At 43.1% G+C, this 19049-nt stretch overlaps 1 protein-coding gene across 4 annotated transcripts in view; it reads right to left on the bottom strand.

The window, feature by feature from the left end:
* MYOF (myoferlin) overlaps window positions 1-19049 on the bottom strand; it is a gene marked incomplete at both ends in the record, with an annotated part of 129506 nt that overhangs the window by 6875 nt on the left and 103582 nt on the right. For 2 of the 4 annotated variants that reach the window (XM_084246102.1, XM_084246104.1), the window contains 11 exons: window positions 1207-1348; window positions 4807-4902; window positions 4991-5079; window positions 7156-7295; window positions 9336-9484; window positions 10341-10511; window positions 13468-13559; window positions 14008-14163; window positions 15957-16082; window positions 16954-17052; window positions 18285-18296. In XM_084246102.1, the coding sequence (XP_084102228.1) occupies window positions 1207-1348; window positions 4807-4902; window positions 4991-5079; window positions 7156-7295; window positions 9336-9484; window positions 10341-10511; window positions 13468-13559; window positions 14008-14163; window positions 15957-16082; window positions 16954-17052; window positions 18285-18296 (1272 nt within the window). The remainder of the gene's footprint in view (window positions 1-1206; window positions 1349-4806; window positions 4903-4990; window positions 5080-7155; window positions 7296-9335; window positions 9485-10340; window positions 10512-13467; window positions 13560-14007; window positions 14164-15956; window positions 16083-16953; window positions 17053-18284; window positions 18297-19049) is intronic. The other 2 variants (XM_084246103.1, XM_084246105.1) reach the window with 1 other exon arrangement.

The raw sequence follows: 19049 nt of genomic DNA, 5'->3' as shown, positions 1-19049 counted from the left end.
AGGTTGTGTCCATGTCTCTAGAAAGAGCCCTTAGAAGACATTTGTGTCGTCTGGCACAGAAAAAGGGCTCACTGCAGTCTCAGCACCTGCAGGGCCAGCAGGGGTAGGACACAGGGACCTTTGGATCAGGTGTGGGGAGAGGATGTGACCAGTGGAGCGAGGAAAGTTTATAGAGTATGGGGATGGGCCAGGGTCCGATACAAGATATCTGTTATTATATCTGTTTCAGGCTTCCTTTTTGGGATAAAAGTGCCAAGATTTTTCTCCAGGATTCCCCTCCTCCAGTACATGCAATTTGGGAGGAACAGGCTCCATCCCTGAGTCCAGGCCCTGGTCAGTCAGAGCACTAACTCCCAGGCAACACGTTGGGTTCAGGGAGGAACGTTTGACCCCAAACAGGCAGACACAGGCCCAATTCCAGCCCTGGGGTTGGCGCCATCAGGGATTTGTTCTCTTTCTGCTGAGGTTGCTGAGAGGCTGGATGTGAGCTGGGGCTGCTGGCAGCCATCTTGCCTCCACCAGAGAATGAGGCCCACAGAAGAAGGCAGAACAGAGCAGCAGGAAAATGAGAGCAATTTCTAAAGATATCAGTTCAACCTAGGATCCTGGATTTCCTTAAGTCAGCCAACCCTGGACTTTTTAGTAATGTAGGTCAATAAATCACTTCTTTTTAAAGTATAAGCCAGTTGAATTGAGTTCTGTAACTGAGAGTCCTACTTACATCTAAGGTCCTGAGTCCTCATGGAGAGCTTCTGCAGGAGGTAAGGCAGATGCTGGGGTAATAAGGAAGGCAAAAGGGAAACTGCATCTACTTTAATATTTTGCTTCTTTTTGGTTAATTAGTCCAACAGGTCTGCTTATTATGGTAAGAAATCAGTCCCCCATGACCAAAAAAAAAATAAATAAATAAAATAGCTGGGTTGTTGTATATATTGACACAGGATCCCCAGGTCCACCATTTACCAGATCCTTCACCCTGCACCCATATAAAGCTTGGGTCCATTAATTTCCTATTTACACAGATAACTGTCACCACTGTGTGAGTCGGGCAAGTGTCTACACCTCTGCAAGTCTCAGCTTTCCCAGCAGTACCAAGGGGGAGCCGCTCAAGACCTTGAGATGCTGGGTAGCCCTGATGTTCTCTGAGTGTCTGCAGTAGGGAAGACCCATGACATCCACTTCCTACTGGCATTTTTCAGAGCTTACTTTTTTGGCCACAGTACAGAGTTGTTCTGCTGGGAGGTAGTCAAATGGGAAAACAAATCTCCAGTTAAAATTCCCTTCGCCATCCAAGGACCTGTAATGGACATCTGTTTTCTGTTTGTTTTCTTCACTGCCAGGAATCCAGCTGAAAAGCAGAGGCAAACAGACTTAGCTTTCTCTGATTGACAGGTAATCTAGCCGCAAAATTGCGCAGTGATTAAGGGAGAGAAGGGCAGGAGAATTAATGCACTTTTCTTGGGCAGGTTCCAGTTATCTACAGAGCTGAGGGGTGATTTATGAAGGGGAGGCACTCTGCTGCATCCAACACAGTTATAGCCAAATAAAATATAATTCCTCTAAAACCAAAGCAGGAAACCCTTTAGACTTCAGTTAACAAGGATAAGGTAAAACTTTCTGGAAAATATCAACAACTTAGCTTCTATTTTAGGAAGATTGAAGCTGCCCATGATTTTAGTCTTCACAACTATAACTCATCTGTGTCTGTCATCGCGGCTGATAGACTCACTGAAAGTGGGTTAGTTCAAAATTTTTGCATTTCCTTTCCCACATTTTACTTAAGCAAACAAAACAGGCATTACTCAAGTCATCTTACAGCTTCCTTTTTAAATCATTCTTAAATTCACTGTGATCATATTAATGAGACTAGCGAGGGAGAAGTAAGCTGCTATTTCCAAATGCATATTTATGAAAATTCATTTCCATAAACAATTTAGCATCTTAACTTTCAACATCTGGAAAGTTTCCTTTGGCTTGTGCCTGGCACATAATAGCCTGTTGAAGGAAGGAATGAATGAACAGGCTGGGGAGGAAGTTCTTGTCATATCTGCCTATTATTGAGAAGACTCCTGGTTTGGAACAAGGAGGAAACTCAGGAATTAGATTCATAAAGTGGTAAAATGCGTGATTCTCAACACTAACTGCATATTAGAATCACACTGGAATCAACAGGGGAGCTTTTAAAAATATTGATGCCTGGACCCCACAGAGAGAGGCTCATGGTAGGCAGCAGGCCTGGGTGTGAACTTGCTCTGCCACTTGACTTCACCTCCCATCTGCGGGATGAGGTTAACGATTTGTGCTCCCTTCATATGGTCAACATGAGGACAGAATGAGAGATCACAGCTCAGAGGGGCCAGCATGGAAAGGGGGAAATGCTTAACTCATGCTTATGATCATCTGCGTGAACCAGGTACTCAGCCTTCTTTTATTCTTCCCAACAGCTGGGTGGCTATACAACCACCTCCACTTTTCAGAGGAGGATAATGTGGTTTAGACAGAATATGCAACTCACACAAGGTCACATGGCCAGTAACAGACAGAGGTAAGTAGGTAACTTCCGGTTGGTCTGACTCTAAAGGACTGTTGATTGTCCTTTTGTTACAGCCTGCTAGTCTGCTTCAAAGAACCATGAAAGCTAGAAAGTCACACACTTATTTGGTCCCATTATTAGTAGGGGTATTAATATCAATCAACTACATGATTTTACTTTTATCACTTACTAACTAGCTAAATGAGTTGAAAGTGTCCTTTGACTATTCACTTTAAGCTTTTAAACTAACTCACTGAAGAGTTCATACTCTTTGATTAGGATGCCAGTGACTTCACTCCCCAACATCTCACCAGACATTCCCTGCAGCTTTTCCCTCAATTTGGGGATAATCTTTACACGTTTAATTTTGAATGTGAGTCTTTTCACATTTTAATTTTAAAATAAAGGAAACTGCTCTAAGTATATGTATTTGTGGATATATATGTAAACTTTTATACGTAATAACTATATGTGGGTAGTGTTAGTCATTTAAATTATGCATTATTCAGCTTTTCACATATTATTTCAATTATTTATATTTTTAACTTCAAAAATGAAATGGTAATTTAGGTAGTGCTTTATTTCTGCCAGTCCAGCATTACATGAGTTTGTTTCTCTGATTTGAAAAAAGTAATGCTATGATAGTCAAATAAATTTGCATATATATAATTAGCTGGGATTAGTTTTCCTTGGGGAATGATAATAAGATCCTGAAATGAGAAAGAATAATGAAGAACTTGATGAAACATTCCCTGTTTATAGTGAACCTAAATGATAGTAATTATGTCTTTAACAAAGTTTTGATTGAGGGCCATTTGGGATTATAAGTGAAACTTTGTTCTCACTTTATGAATATATTAAATTTCAAGAAGTCTTATCTTTTACACATCAAGGAACTAAATTTGGTCTATGTGCAACAGTAATAACATTAGTTAACATCACATAGTGTGACGGTTAATTTTATGTGTCTACATGATTAACTGGAGGGTGGTCTGCTGAAACATTACATCTAGATGTGTCCATGAGGATACTTCTGGATGAGATTAGGTTTAAGTCAGTAGACTCAGTAAATTAAATTGTCCTTCCCAATGTGGGTGGACAGCATTCAATCTGTTGAGGGCCTGAATGGAAAAAGAGGGCAGAAAAAGGAGGAATTCCTTTTCTTCCGCCTCTTTGGTTGAACAGAGACATTATATCTCATCTTTTGACCTCAGACTGGGATGTACATCTTCAGCCTCCCTGGTTCTCATACCTTCAAACTTAGACTGAATTATTTCACTGGCTTTCCCAGATTTCCAACTTGCAGATGCAGATCATGGGACTTCTCGGCCTCTATAATCATGTGAGTCGATTCTTAAAAATCTCTGCACTGCTCCCCATCCCCCTTCCCTCTTGTCTCTCTCCCCTTTCTACACACACACACACATTCAAATACACTTATTTTGTTTCTCAGCAGAAATCTGACTAATACAAATAGTTTACTATACTTTCTGCAGGCATTATCCTAAATGCTTTGTATAATGCAGTTTTTTGAATATCCCAGAGAGGTGGATACTACCATTATCTCCATTTTACAGATGAGGAACAGTGAGCTTACTAACTTGCCCAGCTTGTAAGGAAAGAATTTCAAACAGGTAGTTTGACTCCAAAAACTGGCTTCTTAGTCACTGTGCCATTCTGTACTTAATATCTATGATCACAGCACAATACAAAACTAACATCAACAGGAACTATTTGGAATTGCATTATATAATTACCAGAATAATGAATAACTATAACACTTTACATGTTAGATGCAAGCACTGGATAAATATTGGTGGAATGAATGAATTTTTTTAAAAATTTGGCTGTTTCCTCTGCATTACAATAAAGAGGAAACAGCCAAATTTAAAAAAAATTCTGGAAGCCTTACTTGTTTTTAAGGTTAGTTATTCCAAGTATCAAAAAAGAATAAAAAGGATCTGCATGACTTAAAAAAAAAACTCACAAAGAACAAATCTATTTAATAAACTGAAGAAAACTCATTTTCTTAAGAGAAGTGATGAAACATTTGTCAGTTGTTATAGGCATTATATAGTTGTGCCTGTAAACAAGACCTGAACAGGATTTTCTTTCTGTTCTCTCTCTTTGCCTCCCAGGAGCTTCCTAAGCAGATTGCATTAATGACACAAAATAACTTCAAACAACCTAGAGTCCTATAGTGGACATCTTCAATAGTGAAAACTAATGTATCATTCCTTGGTTTGTCAGAGATTAGTATTTGCTAGTCTTACCCTTTGACATAGATGTCACTCATTTCCTCTCCTGTGATGCTTTTCTCATCCAAGATAACGTCCTTGGTGTTCCAGATGATCACACGCAGGTAGTATCTGAAAGGAGCACATTTTGAAGGTATGTTTTACTCTGGTCTTGCACCAAGAAACCAGTCCAATTTAATAGAGCCTCAAGATTACTTACTTCTTAGCTTTCCGAGGTGTGATGTTAAAAGGGGGGCCTGGTGGTCCCAAAGACTTGGGGAAAACATCCACCCACATCTGAAGTTTCCCCTAAACCATTCCAAAATGAAAAGAGAAATGAATTTATTTATGAGTGATTTCATGTTTCTTAGGTGAAACTTTTTTTTTTGGGGGGGGGGCTGCTGATCTATTAGTCCACATGGAAAGCCCCCCCAAAAAATGATACAGAAGACAGACCCAAGGTGAATCTTCAATCTTCAATGTCATTGAGGCCATCAGTCTCCACCCACTCCCCACTCTTACCCAGGAATCTCTGACAGCTGCATGTGCCTGCTGGTGTCATAGTGTGAGTCTTCTCTGGTTGATAGAACAAGGGGCTTCCCATCCCTATCACAGCCTGCACCACACACATGTGCACATACACCCCACTTCTTACAATGGCATAAAGTTGGGCCCTTTACTCTGAGAACAGCTTTCAGTTTCACTCATCACATCACCTACTTGATACCAGCCTCAGTTGTGTGAAACTTAAGGTTTTCTCCACTTACAGCAAGATGGAAAACACCAAAATATAAAATAGCATTAAATTCTATATAAGAAAAACAACATGACACTTTCAAAAGAGAGATGCAACAATGACAAGAATGTTAATGTTCCTCAAAGCTGAGTATCCCCTACTACTGGCTTGCTAGTGCCCACCACCAGAGAGGAGGCTGCAGGAGGGGAGGGAGCGAGCCCAATCGGCACTCATGCTGCCATCTTGGAGAGGCAGTGTTCGTGTCTTTGGTGCAGACCAGGTCCATCTGGCTGATTGGAATAATCTTCCAGACAGGCTAGGAATGCCATTAACAAGCCATATCAACCTTAAGAACCAATTTAAATCCCCCAGTCTGCTTTTTTGGATGTTCTGTAGACTCTGCTTTCATGACAAAAACAGAAGAAGTTTGCCACGGAAGCAACTAGATTGGTTTCTTAATGCATTGTGATCAAAATGAATTAACTGGAGCTCTCAAAAAGGGATATATGTTATTGTGATCCCGACTCTCTTCCAACTAATCTCCAGGGCTCAAGGTTCTACAATACATCAAGTCTGCAGAACATTAAGCTTCCAGGTGTCTCCTAAGACTCAGACAGTCTGTGTCCAATGCGGTAGGTAGAGGTGATGGGGCAGGAAGAGGATTCCCATGGAGAAATCTTTCTCATTTGTAATTTCTTAAGACTTTATTCAATGGAGGGATAGGAGGGGAGAGAGGAGGAGGAATGGGCTCTGTGGGAGAAAAAGGAATAACAAGAGATGGAAGAAGTGGAAATGTGAAACAGAATCAAAGGAAGGAGTAAGTGACATAATCTAGTAAACTCCCATCATTGTGGCCACTTTTTAGAGATAAGCTTGTCCATGGTTCTGCTGTCAGTGTCAAAATATTTGCATCTGTTATATTAATATTCCTTAAGGTGTGATTTCCTAGACACTGGCATCAGAATCCCTCCAGGTACTTGTTAAAACTCAGATTCCCAGATCCATTGAATCCGAATCTCTTGGTTTGGGAGTCTTTATTGTAAGAAGCTTTCTCATGGAATATCTGTCATTTGCCAAGTCTTTTCTTGCCTGTTTAGAAACTGCTCCCTAGCTTCTGGGAACTGAAGACTTTCAGTCTCCACATGGTGCTCATGACAAGCGATCTTGTGTCTTCTTCCTGGTTCTTTGGTCAGAGGGGCACTGTCTCATCTGGCTGGCCCAAAGGCAATTGCTTTCCTAGGCTCTGAATTCTGAATATAGCTGAGTGGTCCAGGGGTGGACCATTAGACCAAGATGTAGCAACCAATTCTCTCCATATTTGGAAGTAGATAGGGCTGTGTTATAACATAAAAACCTCAGAAACTGTTGGTAATATTCTGACATGTAGGAAGGTGATCACAGACTAAAAGGGACTCAGAGAGAAGTGGGCAAGAGACAGGGAGATATCCTCACTCAAGTAGCTTCTGAGTCATAGTCACCCTCCTGTTTGGATTTAGTGAGTTACCTGAACATTCTTACAGTAAATTCCCCTTTATGAAGCAGAGCTGAATATCATTTCTATTTCTTGTATTTCTAAAAGTATCCAGAAGATATCCAAGAGGGCAAATTTGTGCCAGCTACTGCCACGCTGGTCCTCAGGGCCCCTTTACCTGGGAGATGTTGGGCTGGAAGGTGCTGTGCAAGGTCCGAGTTTCCACGTGTTCAGGAACCAGCCCCTGAGTCCTGAGGATGTGAAGGGCAAGACGCTCCTCTGGAGCACCCAGGTGCTGGTGCAGGATTTTGTTGGCTTCTGCAACAGAAAATAGCAGGAGTAACAAGAATTAGCATCTGGTAAGAGTTCAGCCAGACTACCCTGAGGGGCTCACACCCCTCCATCTCAGAGTTGGCAAAATGGTCAGGCAGAGCCATTGTGCAAACTTCAACTTGTTTAGGAGTTGACAAAAACAGCCCTGCCCCAACCAGGCACATGCCTGACTTATAAGCTGCCAACAACAAAGGGACCAGAACACACCAAGATGTGCTAAGTGATAGCAGCTTGTATTTGCTTTAGCGGCAGAGGCTCAGAGCCAGACTCCCTAGCTTCTTTTTAGGTGTGGTCATGCAACCAAATTAGGCTAGAATATATGTAGGTGGAAGTGCATGTGTGTCATTTCTACACCTGGTACATAAAATCTCACGTAGGACCCTCTGTGTGGGTTCGCTTTGAAAGCAGAAACAAATATCTACCTTAGCTGCCTGACATGATGAGTGGCAGTGCTATAAGACAGAAGACTTGTGTCCACATGGAACACTGCTTGAGAGACGATCACCACCTGTAGCAATACCTGTTTTGAATTTATGGGAAATAAACTATTGTATTAAGCCCTGAAATCTGTAAGTTCAGTTGTTATAGCAGCTAGTGTCACTGTCACATTTTCAAAACATAGCTCCCAAATTTTCTGATATTCCTTTCATTAACAGATGGGGTCTATGTCATCTCCTCCCTTTGACTCTGGAAACACTTATTCAACCACTGAAGTATGGAGGCCAGACATACAAGATCACGTAGCTTCTACCTGACTCTCCTGGGCCACCTGCTGTGAGGTAAGCTACCCACCATGTAAGGGACCTGAGCTTCCAGAGTTTGCCCTGTGAAATGGGGGCTGCATCATTAGCCTTAGCTTAGCTCCAGACCAGGAGTCGGTAGCAGCTGTCGGTATGTGCATGAGCCACCTTGGCCACCCAGCCCAGTTAAGCCTTCGGATGACTGTGGCCCCAGCGGACATCTGACAGCAGCCAACAGCACCAGGGCCCCAAGGGAGACACCACCCACTTGAGTCCTTGAGTTCCTGACCACAAACTGTGAGCAAAACGAAGTGATTATTTTTGGCTGCTAAAACTTAGATGATTGGCAACATAACAATAGTAAATGTCATGTCATAACAAATAGCAGTGTCATGACTGACACAGCTTTTGGGTGGAGTTGCTTGATTCTGGAGTGTACGCTCTCAGCTAGCAGGCCATGTTGCTTTCTAGTTTATTCCTAATCTCTTTGCAATTTCTCATGTTAACAGCAGCATCAACGCTTTTTAGATATCCAATCCTTCCTGACGCTAAGTCCTCTTCAAATGGAAAGACAAAATAAAATTTCTTACAATGTCAAGAATAAGCAGCTGAGGGTCAGGAAGCACTTTGCTCCATGCATCTCTGTTCGGTTTCCTGCAGAAATTCCTTCAAGGCCAACTTCACTACCACCCACTCTGGGGAACCCTCTCTCCCTGTAAAGCACTGAATCACACCATGGCTCTATGCTCTTCTAAGCTTATTTCAGTCTTGTCATAGAACAGCTGGCTGTGTGTCAGGATGGACTGTGTTATAAATTATCACTCGGGAAAGAGCAAGACCCCAAGTTCAGACATGAGCCAGATGTGAACTTGGCACATTCTTTGAACCAACCCCCAGCATCCCTGAGCCTTTCAGAGAGGGTTGGGAAGAAGGATGGAATAAACTTGGAAGAGACATTCTTGTACTATCATCTGAGCACTTTGGAACTAATTATACTTTACATAGAAATAAGTTAATTACTAGAACTTTATGTTAATAGCTCAAATAGCTATGACCTAAAAAGGTCAAGTGAGACATAAGACAGACAAGAAAGTGTGTCCACTTTGACACTTGGCAAAACAGCACAACTTTCTATAAAGGGGCTTTTGTTAAACAGTTGTGTGTGGAATCTCCTGTGCTATCATTAGGGTACTGCTCTACCTATCCCCCTCCACAAAGGGAACCCAGAAAATGAATGGGCTGCTATACTTAATAATTAGATTGCAACCTATGGCAATATGCTTACCAAATTCATCCAAGCTGTAGTCTCGTCCCCCATATCTGATCATACTTCCATTTTCAGTAAGGATAGGTGGTGGGAAGCCTTTGAATTTGGCTACATTTTGCAGCAACTGTGTTGGTCTCAACTGGTCTCTCCAGGTATTTATTCCAGAACTGTGAATAACACCCCACAATGGAGTTACTGCAAGGCATGCCAGTTCTTGGAAGCACACACATTTACATATTTACAGGTGCTCCCAATAATGAGGGAGCAAGGACTATCCTCTGTACATTGGCTTTTGCCAATAAATCTAGTTGAAAGACCTAAAACCTACATGTTATCTTGGCCCCAGCCAATTAAATTTTCCCCCTTCAGTTTCCTCCTCTGTAAATATGAGTTTGATTGTGTTTACCTTAATCGTAATATGCAAATTCCTACACCATGAACTACAAGCTATGACTCATTAGATACTGTAGAAAGATACTGTATAGCATTCAGAGAAAGGGGGCATCCCCCAAATCAGTCAATTTAGGGGAAGATGCAAGAAATCTCTGCTTGCAAAGGGCAGGGATTCCTGTCATAAAACGTTGCTCATCTTTACCACCTGGCCTTGAGGAGGGGGGTTCAAAGAAGAGGAGAGAGGGGACTGGTCTCCTGCACTGTGCTGCTATGCCATCTCCACAGAGCATTTCCCTACTCCAGGGACCAGTGTTTTACACCAGCTGTGATGAGATGGCACCCCCTAGAGCTGGGCAATGCTATAGCCCTGATTTTCTCTAAAATAAGCCCCCCTTTCTTTTCCCCTGAGGATTATATTTTTCTTTTTTATTTATATATATTTTACATCATTGTTCATTTTAAACAATGTTTGCTTATTTCTCCCCCCTCAGGTGTTTAAAAATGGTACATAGCTGACTGAAAGGAGCAGTGACTCGGGGAGGACATCTACTGAGGTAGAGAGCCAACCCTTCCGCAGGTGTTAATGTTAGATGGAGCAAATTGTCTACACTTGTGATTAAAGCAACTTACACACAGTACTGCTCAGGAATGCCGCAGTGCGACCCAAACCGGGAAAGGAATCGGTTTTCCAGGTCAATAGTGGTTTCTCCCACTTTTTCATCACGGGTAAAGGTGTCATAATCATAAACGGAAATTTTCAGGTCTTTTTCTTGAGGTAAGTAACAGGTCAGTTCATACATTCTAAGTGAACAAACACAAGGTTAGAATTTCCATAATCCTATTTAACCCCAGAATTCTATGCAAATGCATTCATGGGCAGAGGCTCAGGCTTGGACATTATAAATAAGATAACTGGATGGGTAAGGTACTTAATAAGTAATACTTAATAATTAGTAATAAGAACAATATGAAAGTATATGCTTGTTCAAGGGAATGGGTTTCAATTTCTGTTTGAATCCAGCTGTTACTTGCTAGCTATTCCCACAGGTCAATAATATGTTCCCACATAGGCGAATAATTTAACCTCTGTGGGCTAAGTTTGGTCATCTATAAAGTGGTGAGGATAATAATACCTACCATCCTATATTTCTATAAATATCAAGTAAAGAAATGCTTAGAAAGCTTTCAAATCGCAGCAACCATAATGACAATTGCAATTATTATTAACTTAATAATAATCACTATTATTAAATTACTAACATTATTATCACATTACGAGAGGGTGATAGTCTGAACAACATAAGTTCCAGATGGATAGGACTTGACTTTGCATTTGCTTGGTCCACAGAGGCACAGAGTCCTTAGTAGGTGCCCAACAAATTTTGCTGAAGGAAAACAATATCTGCTGGGTCCCCGTGCTGCCTCCAGTCTTCTTGCACACTGGTGTGTGGACTGATTCCCACCCAAACAGCCAGGTATGTTAATCCATTTGGGCAGAAGGGTGTGTGTCAAAGGTGTTCTGGAGAGAAAATTCCAGGATGTTTCTAGATAAATCTCTGAGTTCTTTACATTGCTGCAGCCTGGAGGGACCTGCAGGAGGCAGGTAGCCACAGGAGAAAAGGCACTTTAGTCATGACCACCCAGGAAGCTCTGTCCACAGGTACCCTAGCCTGCATTTCCAGCACTGGATCCCAAGAGACATATAATACAAGTCCTTTCAGAAAAAGAATTCTTTAGCAAAACAAGGTTGAGAACCACTTCTTTTGGAGTTCCTCTGCACAAACTAAAGGCTCTGAGAAGTCCTGCAGTGGCTATCTCTTTTAGCCCCAGTGTCTTGGTTTGATAAAGGAATACTTTTTTCTTGGAAGAGCAGTCACCATCTGTGCAAGATACTGCTCTACTGTTGAATGTGATCTGGGGAGATGTCGTGATGCTTTAAGGACAATAATGCTGGAATTCCTGCCCCAGAATCCCCAGGAGTCTCCACTGAGAAGGAAGTCACCCATTAAAACTCAGGCCAGGGACTGGAGCCGAGCAGTCTGAGGGGCTGTGCGCACCGTCTCCCAGGCCCCACCCTGCTGGCTGGGGGATCTGTACACACGCCAGACAGGGATTGGCTGAGGGGAGCCTGACAGCATCACTTCCTCCCAGGGTGGCTCTGAGCAAGACTTTTCCTGCCACTTAATTAAGCTTGTGCTTGGCTCCTCTGAGAGGAGCAATTCAGACAGGGCTGCCTTTCTCCCATAAAAGCTGGCTCTCCTGGCTTCCCTGTCTCTCATGCGGAGCCCTCCTTCCTGCCCTGCGTGCCTTTTCCTGTCTAGACCTCAGGGCTGGATCAGTGGAAGAAAAGGAAAACGATCATATTGTTGTGCCAGAGGATTACTTCTACTCCCTAGTCCCGGCACGTGGCCTCAGGTGTGTGGTGCAAGGGTCGTACGTGTGTGTGTGCGCGTGCACATGAGCACCTGGAGTTGTGTGTGCATGGGGCTCCGTGTGCCGGTGTGGTGCAGGCTATGAGTACACGGTGTGGTGGGGCAAGTGTGATTTGATATGTAGTGGAGGAGGTAGGGAATGAATGACAAAGACTTTCTTGAGTGTGTGTGTATAGCTAACAGAGAAAAAATGTCCAAAGGCACAAATATGCATAGGGAAGAAGAGCATGGCCACGATGACAAGGGCACAAATTAAAATACAGGCCACAAATCAAACAAGAACAAAGCATTCTCCCATTCAGCATGGTGCTGGGAAAATAACACCTCACTAATATTTTGCACAAAAACCCGTTTTGTGCAGGTGATGGATGGCTTTCACAAACCTGAAGCATTACCAAGGGTGTGGGACAGACCTGGGATTTGGAGCAGGGAATTTGTACCTGATCTTGGCTCTATCATGCACTAGTCACAGAGTTCTGGCACCCTGTTTCCTTCCCCTAGAAATTGGGGCTTCTAATCCCTGCACTGCCCGATGAATAGGTTGGAGGAGAAAATCAGATGGTGGCAGCTGCTAGGAGGGAGCATGGAAACCACACAGATGCTGTTCTGAATCTACCTCTTACCAGTTGGGCACTGATCGCTTTGTGCTTCAGTTTCCTCTGTTGTGAACTGGGGATAATGATAGCACCTCAGAGTTATGGAATTTCTGCGATGTCTAATATAAATGGCTCAGCATAGAGCCTGCACACAGTAAAAGCTCAGCAAATAGAAACTATTATTAATGTGGATGCAATTTATAGCTGAAAATGGTCCCGTTTAGAGGTCACTTGGACCTTCTGACCCCTTCAAATTCTGACCTCTCCTCAGTTGGGATAACGAGGTCATCCCCAATCCATCAAATACCTTCATTGGTTAAAATGGCAGAATCAAAGCATCCCAGAAAACAGAGCCCATGCTGGATTAGAGGGTGAGAAGCAACATGTCATTCCGGTTGTCACTCGGTTCCTCTTGTTGAGAACCCACCAACATATGGGACTCCCGGGCCTTGCACCACCCTGCCCTCCACCTACCCATCACCCTGCCCCCAGGTCTCAGAGGAGCCCAGCCCATGACTTGGTTGTATTTTCTTCATGGCATGCTTCACTTGCATGAAATTCTTTCACCTGTGCTCTTCTATATGTATAACCTACTCCACTGCTTAGACCACTTGCCTAGCTCATAGTCATGGTTTCAGGGCCTAAAATAGAGGTTGGCACACACCACGTCTTTATCACAAATTCCATAAAGAAATGAATGACAGAGAAACATTTCAAAATGGACAGTACCTGCCAAAAACTGGGTTGAGAGTGTTGGGAACATAGTGGTCTCGATCCTCGATTACTTTTTTGCCCAGTGTTATTTTTATATAAGGGTCACACTGTGGAGACAAGACAGATAATGCTATGTCATCATGGGGTGCAAGCATAAGTCCATTTTGGGGACAGATCAGGGTGCCCCCACACCCATGGCAGCTGTGGCACCCACGTGCCTCAGACCAGGTCTGAGAGTGCTTCCCGTGGTAGCACTGAGCCAGTGTGCCTCTGAGAAGCGGTGAGGGGTGAAGAGGCAGTGGCAGGGAGGAGTCACAGGGGCAAATCTTTGAGGTCACATCGGTAAAATGAGAACGATGAACCGGAGGATCGAAGGCCCCTTCCAGCTTTTAGATTAATCCCCATTGGGACAATCCTTCTGAATACACAGTTTTGATAGAGTATCTTTCTCCTAGTGAGATAACAGACGCCCCCAAAGAAATAACATGCCAATTATTGTGGCTGATGACTATAATTATCTTGCTACATGAGAAGGCCCCACACCCAAACTCTTACCAGGCCATTGTTGTCCTGGGGCTGGAGCCCTAAGCCTCGAACAATGTAAATCCTAACCGTGCATTCCTGTGGGACGCTGTCAGGTAATTCCCGAAACTGCCTGGGAGGGGCCGGCACATTGGGGTCATCCGACAGGGGGTAGATTCTAAAGGAGCCCTAAGAGAGAGACATACAGATGCAATCACTGGGCTCTTGGTGACCGGGGCAGTGGCCTCCTCCACCCGCACACCAAGGTTCAGCCTCAGGGGTTGTGGGATTGGGTGACAAAAGGCTGCTTTTGTGAAAGAAACAACACATATTCTGTATTTCCAGGGGGGAGTGAAATAACAATCACGTACATATTTGATGACAGGGGAGAAGAAAAGGCAGGGCAGAAGCTGGGACAGACAAAATCCAGGCAAGAGATTGTGGCTTGCACAATATGGTGGCAAAGGTGGTGGTGGAGTGAGCTCTACACATATTTTGAAGACAGGGATGAAGTGAATTACATTAAGGTATAGTTCCCTTTACCTGGGTCACCCTTTAAACCCCCGCCACTCCCAGGCAAACTCCTGTTCATTCTTCAAATCTTAGTCAAAAGTCATCACCTCTTCCAGGAACCCTATCTGCCTGCCCCTGGGTAGGTGTGTATCCTGCACACTCGCATCCATCCCTGCCTTCAGCTCTGTGGTAGCACTGACCTCCGCATTATAACTATTTCTTGGTTATGTTCTCTACCAGACTGTAAGCTTCTGGAAGGCAGGAGTTATGTCTTGTTTGTTCATCATTCTAACTCCACAACCTACCACGGGCTGGGGCACAATATGTTTAAAGAGTGAGCGAGCCACCAGGCCAGCTTGAGAAGCCAATCAATATAGTCTATCTCAAAACCACTTAAGTTGCGGAGAAAGCACTACACTTGGATTCAGAACACATGGATCTTAATTCCAGCTACATTCATTCAGTAAAGCAGCATGAAGTAAGCACCTACTTTGTTCCCTTTCAGGGAACCAAAAGTGACCTCGAGGAACCCAGTGTGGCACAAGGATATTAAGTTTGACTCTCATGCCATCTTTGACTGCTTCGCTGGGGGTTGTAATGAGAAAGATCTTGAGACCATGTGTAGGGAGGGTATCATCCTCTGATTAGCAATGTCTGCTCTTGGCAAAAGCTTAGGAAGTAGTGTATCTGGCAGGGATGTGTCAACTGTGGTTGGAGGGAGGGGCTGTCATGAAAACAGATACTTCAACGTGAAGGTGCTTTAGCAGCAGCAGGAATCCGGACCTGTGGGAGCCTAGCACAGGAGTGAGTCACTGCCAGAAGCAATCAGGGAACACCTCACAAAGAATGTGACATTTGAGCTGGTGATTAGAAGAATGAGTAGGAGTTAGACAGACCACAAAGAGAGAAGGAAGGGCAGCCAGGGAAGGAAGAAGAGCCTGTCCCAAGGCTCCAAGTTGTGAGAGGACAGGTATGTTTGGGGTTTGGGAGAGGTCCTCCTGGCAGGAGGGTGTGGTGGCACAGGAGACAAGTGGCTCCACCTCAAGAAGGAGTTGAGACTTGATTCAATGGAAACCCAAGCGATGTCTGTAAGAAGTCATGAAACATGATCAGAGCTGGGTTCATGGGGAACGAACTGGAGTTGGAGGGAAATGTGGCAGCTGGGAAGCTGCTGAAATGGTCCTGCTGAAAGTCCAGGAGGGGACGGTGGGCATGGGGAGCAGGAACCTGGAAAGTTGAAGCTACAGGATTCAAGACTGGCTGGCATGGGCAGGGAGAAGGGGGGACCCCCAGAATGACTCAGTGCTTTGTCCTTTCCCCACTGTCCTTTTCCTCGTTAACACCTTAAAATATCCTTCCAATGTCTCAGGATATTTTTCTGTGCCAGAGGTTGGCTGTCCTTTTATCTTAAGCCTATTAAAAAAGTAGAGGTGAGTTTTGAGCAGGACAAACACAAGCATTTTACTCACCTTAAACTCTCCTACCACTGAAGGGTCTTCATTCTCATCTGATTTGCCTCGATACAGCTTGAAAGTGTCTGAGAAGTCTGTCAGGCCCTCAAATTCCTTTACGTCCTCAAGCTCGCAATTATATATCTAAAATATAGCAACACATTCTTAATTTTTCATAAAAATACAGGTGGACTCTAAGAAAAGGACAAATGACAACAAATAGGCATGAGGACACAGATGGAGCCATTGAAACTTTCATGGTAGGAGTGTGGAAACACGCAACTACTTTGGGAAAATGCCTGACTTTTACTTATGGAATTAAATATCTAACAAATAGTTCAGAAATTTCAACCCCAGGTATTATCTGAGAAGATTAAAAAAAAGTCCACATGGCACGAGAATGTCCATAGTATCAAGACATGGTATATATACACAATGGAATACTACTCAGCAATCAAAAAAGATAAACTCATGCTATTCACAGCAACATGGATGGAGCTAGAAGGGATTATGTGAGTGGTGATGGACATGCCCTTTGCCCCATGTGTTTTACGTAGGTGTATACAGTGATCAAACCTCACTGAATGGATAACTTTTTTGTATATAAATTAAACGGTGATAAACTAGAAGAGGAGGAGGAAGGATGAAAAGAAAGGAAGGCAGTGAAGGAGGGAAGATGGACTCATTCACTGGAAAATTTGATCATTTTCCTAATTTATCTGTCCTTTACATGCTGGTGTTTCTTAAACCACATTGAAACATTATAACAAAACATGAAAGGATGTGGGTTTCTCCACTTTAATGCCAAGTCCCAAGGCGGCAGTCATGTAACTATAAGTCAACAGCTGTCCTCAAGTCCTAGGAATCTTGGCAAAGGCAAAACCCACCGCAAGAGAGTTCTCCAGGAGGTCAGAGGTACTCCTGGGCTGTCCAATCAGACCTTTTAAACTTAGTTCTGCTGTGGTCAATTTTAATGCATATTAATCCCCCATCCATATAACATAGGCCCAGGTACCTTGAGTTTTGAATAGCCTTTCTGAATATATTGTCCACATTTTTCATGTTCTCCCGTGGAAGCATAGAATTTACTCCACCAGTCAACGATTTCTTCCTCCTGAAGAGAGATACATCAAGATGGAAAACTCTTTAGTAATAACCTAGATTTCCAATCAAAGCAGGAAAACCCATTGTAATAAATAAGAGAAATAGGTACTTTTGAGCCTGATAGTGGTTGAGATTATATGACTTTGTTTACATGCACAGTGGATAAGGAATTCTACCCAGAAGACTGAAGGTGAAATGATCACCCTTGGCCAATGGAATGTGGTTGACTTTAATGCCCATAGCCACACTAGATGACTTTCTCACATCCTATAGACACCATTAATTCATTTGTCAGCTTTTACTTTTTCATTCTGTTGATTTGATATTTGCATGCACAAATAAAATAAAATCTCGATACATGCTTCCTATTATTTCATTTCCTTAGTTCTTTTAACCAGCAATGCATGATAAAACGAAGTTCATTAAGCTAAACTTTGGAAAAACTGGTTGTATTTCAAATTTGGTTTTACACATTATAAGTGATACCCTTACGTTACAAGCCATACAGCTTTGGTGAGTTGTTTATCATCTCTGAGCATCAATTGCTTGATTCACTGAATAGGGTAACAGCACTACCTGTCTCCATCTACCTCAGAGGATTGTTTTGGAAACCAAATAAGATCATTTGGAGAAAGAGCTATGGAAATTATAAAATGTGAAACAAGCAGGCAGGCATTATGTTTTGTTTAGACCAGTAACTCCCAACCAGTCCTTGGATTCTGACTCAGTCAGCCCGCGTGAGACCCAAGCATCCAGGAGATTGCCTGCGTTCCCCAGGAGATTCCAGTGTGCACCAGGGCTGGCAGCATCTGGGTTAGGTGGGTACTTCTTGGTTGGGTGAAAGTGACTGCAAATCAGTCACATATGAAACATTTTCAACTGCAAGGGGTTGTAGCTCATAGAAGGATATGAGCCTACAAATCCCACTTAGGTTTATAACAAGAATAGATTCTCATCATATTCACCCAATACTTATTTTGATCTACTCAGGACAGAGTGATGTTGCCAAAAACAGTCACCTGCAACACAGCCTACTATTCATTCTGGGGGAAGGGAAGAAGGAACACTCAAGAAAAGGTATTTTTTTTAATTTGTGTATAGCAAATAAATGTACACACACATAGGCAGAGTGCGTGTACACTTAAATCCTAAGCCTGGATTTAAAAGTCTTTCTGACACATATCAGCAATAGGCAGAAAAGAACATGAATCTTAAATCTAGCAAAATGTGTGCAATAGTTACCTTTTCTGTCAGCTGCTCAGCACATGGGCAGGAAGAGGACAAGCCATGTAACAGGTCACATGGGATTTAGAGACCCCACGAACATCAGGGTTGAAGAGAAAGAGGAAAAATTATTTGTTATGCATGCCCTATATTCTCAATATTTTGATGGATTATTTAAATTAAGATGATCTCATAATTACACACAGCTTATGGGTTTCTTCCCTGAAAATGTGCAAAAGGGTTATGACCAGTATTAAAATGAAAGGCTCAGAAGTACCCACCCATGTCTCATTCTCATGTTTTTTATAGAGTTAGACAGTCTCACGGTTAGCCACACAGTGCTCCACAGAGGGTGTGTGTGTGTGTGTGAGTGAGTGTGTGTCTGTGTGTGTGCACAGCTGCTCATCTCCCTGTCCTAAACCATTCATTCCATTTAGCTTTTAAAGCATATCCTTAACTTGATCTAATTTTCATCCTTTCAAAACCCTGTCAAGAGACCATTACGTCCAATCTGACTGCAACATCATCACGCAGGCGCCTTGCCTTAATTTCCCCCCACACCCATGTTATGGCCCCAACTAATATCCATCCCTCAAAATTCTTCTAAAGTATCAAATTTCCCATTGGCCCATACCTCCATCTGAGTCTGCACTGAGCATCTAAGAACTTGCCCTGGGCTCTGGGCACATCCAGGAGACGAGGACGGAGAGCCAGGGTTTTGGGACTTGAGTGTGCTCTGGGTGTCTGCTGGAACTTAAGCTGCACTCGCCCTCAGAGGCAGTC

This window comes from Talpa europaea (genome assembly GCF_964194135.1).
Source record: "Talpa europaea genome assembly, chromosome: 10".
NCBI lineage: Eukaryota > Metazoa > Chordata > Mammalia > Eulipotyphla > Talpidae > Talpa > Talpa europaea.
The sequence above is the reverse complement of the archived record's forward strand: the minus strand, read 5'-3'. Positions and strand labels throughout refer to the sequence as shown.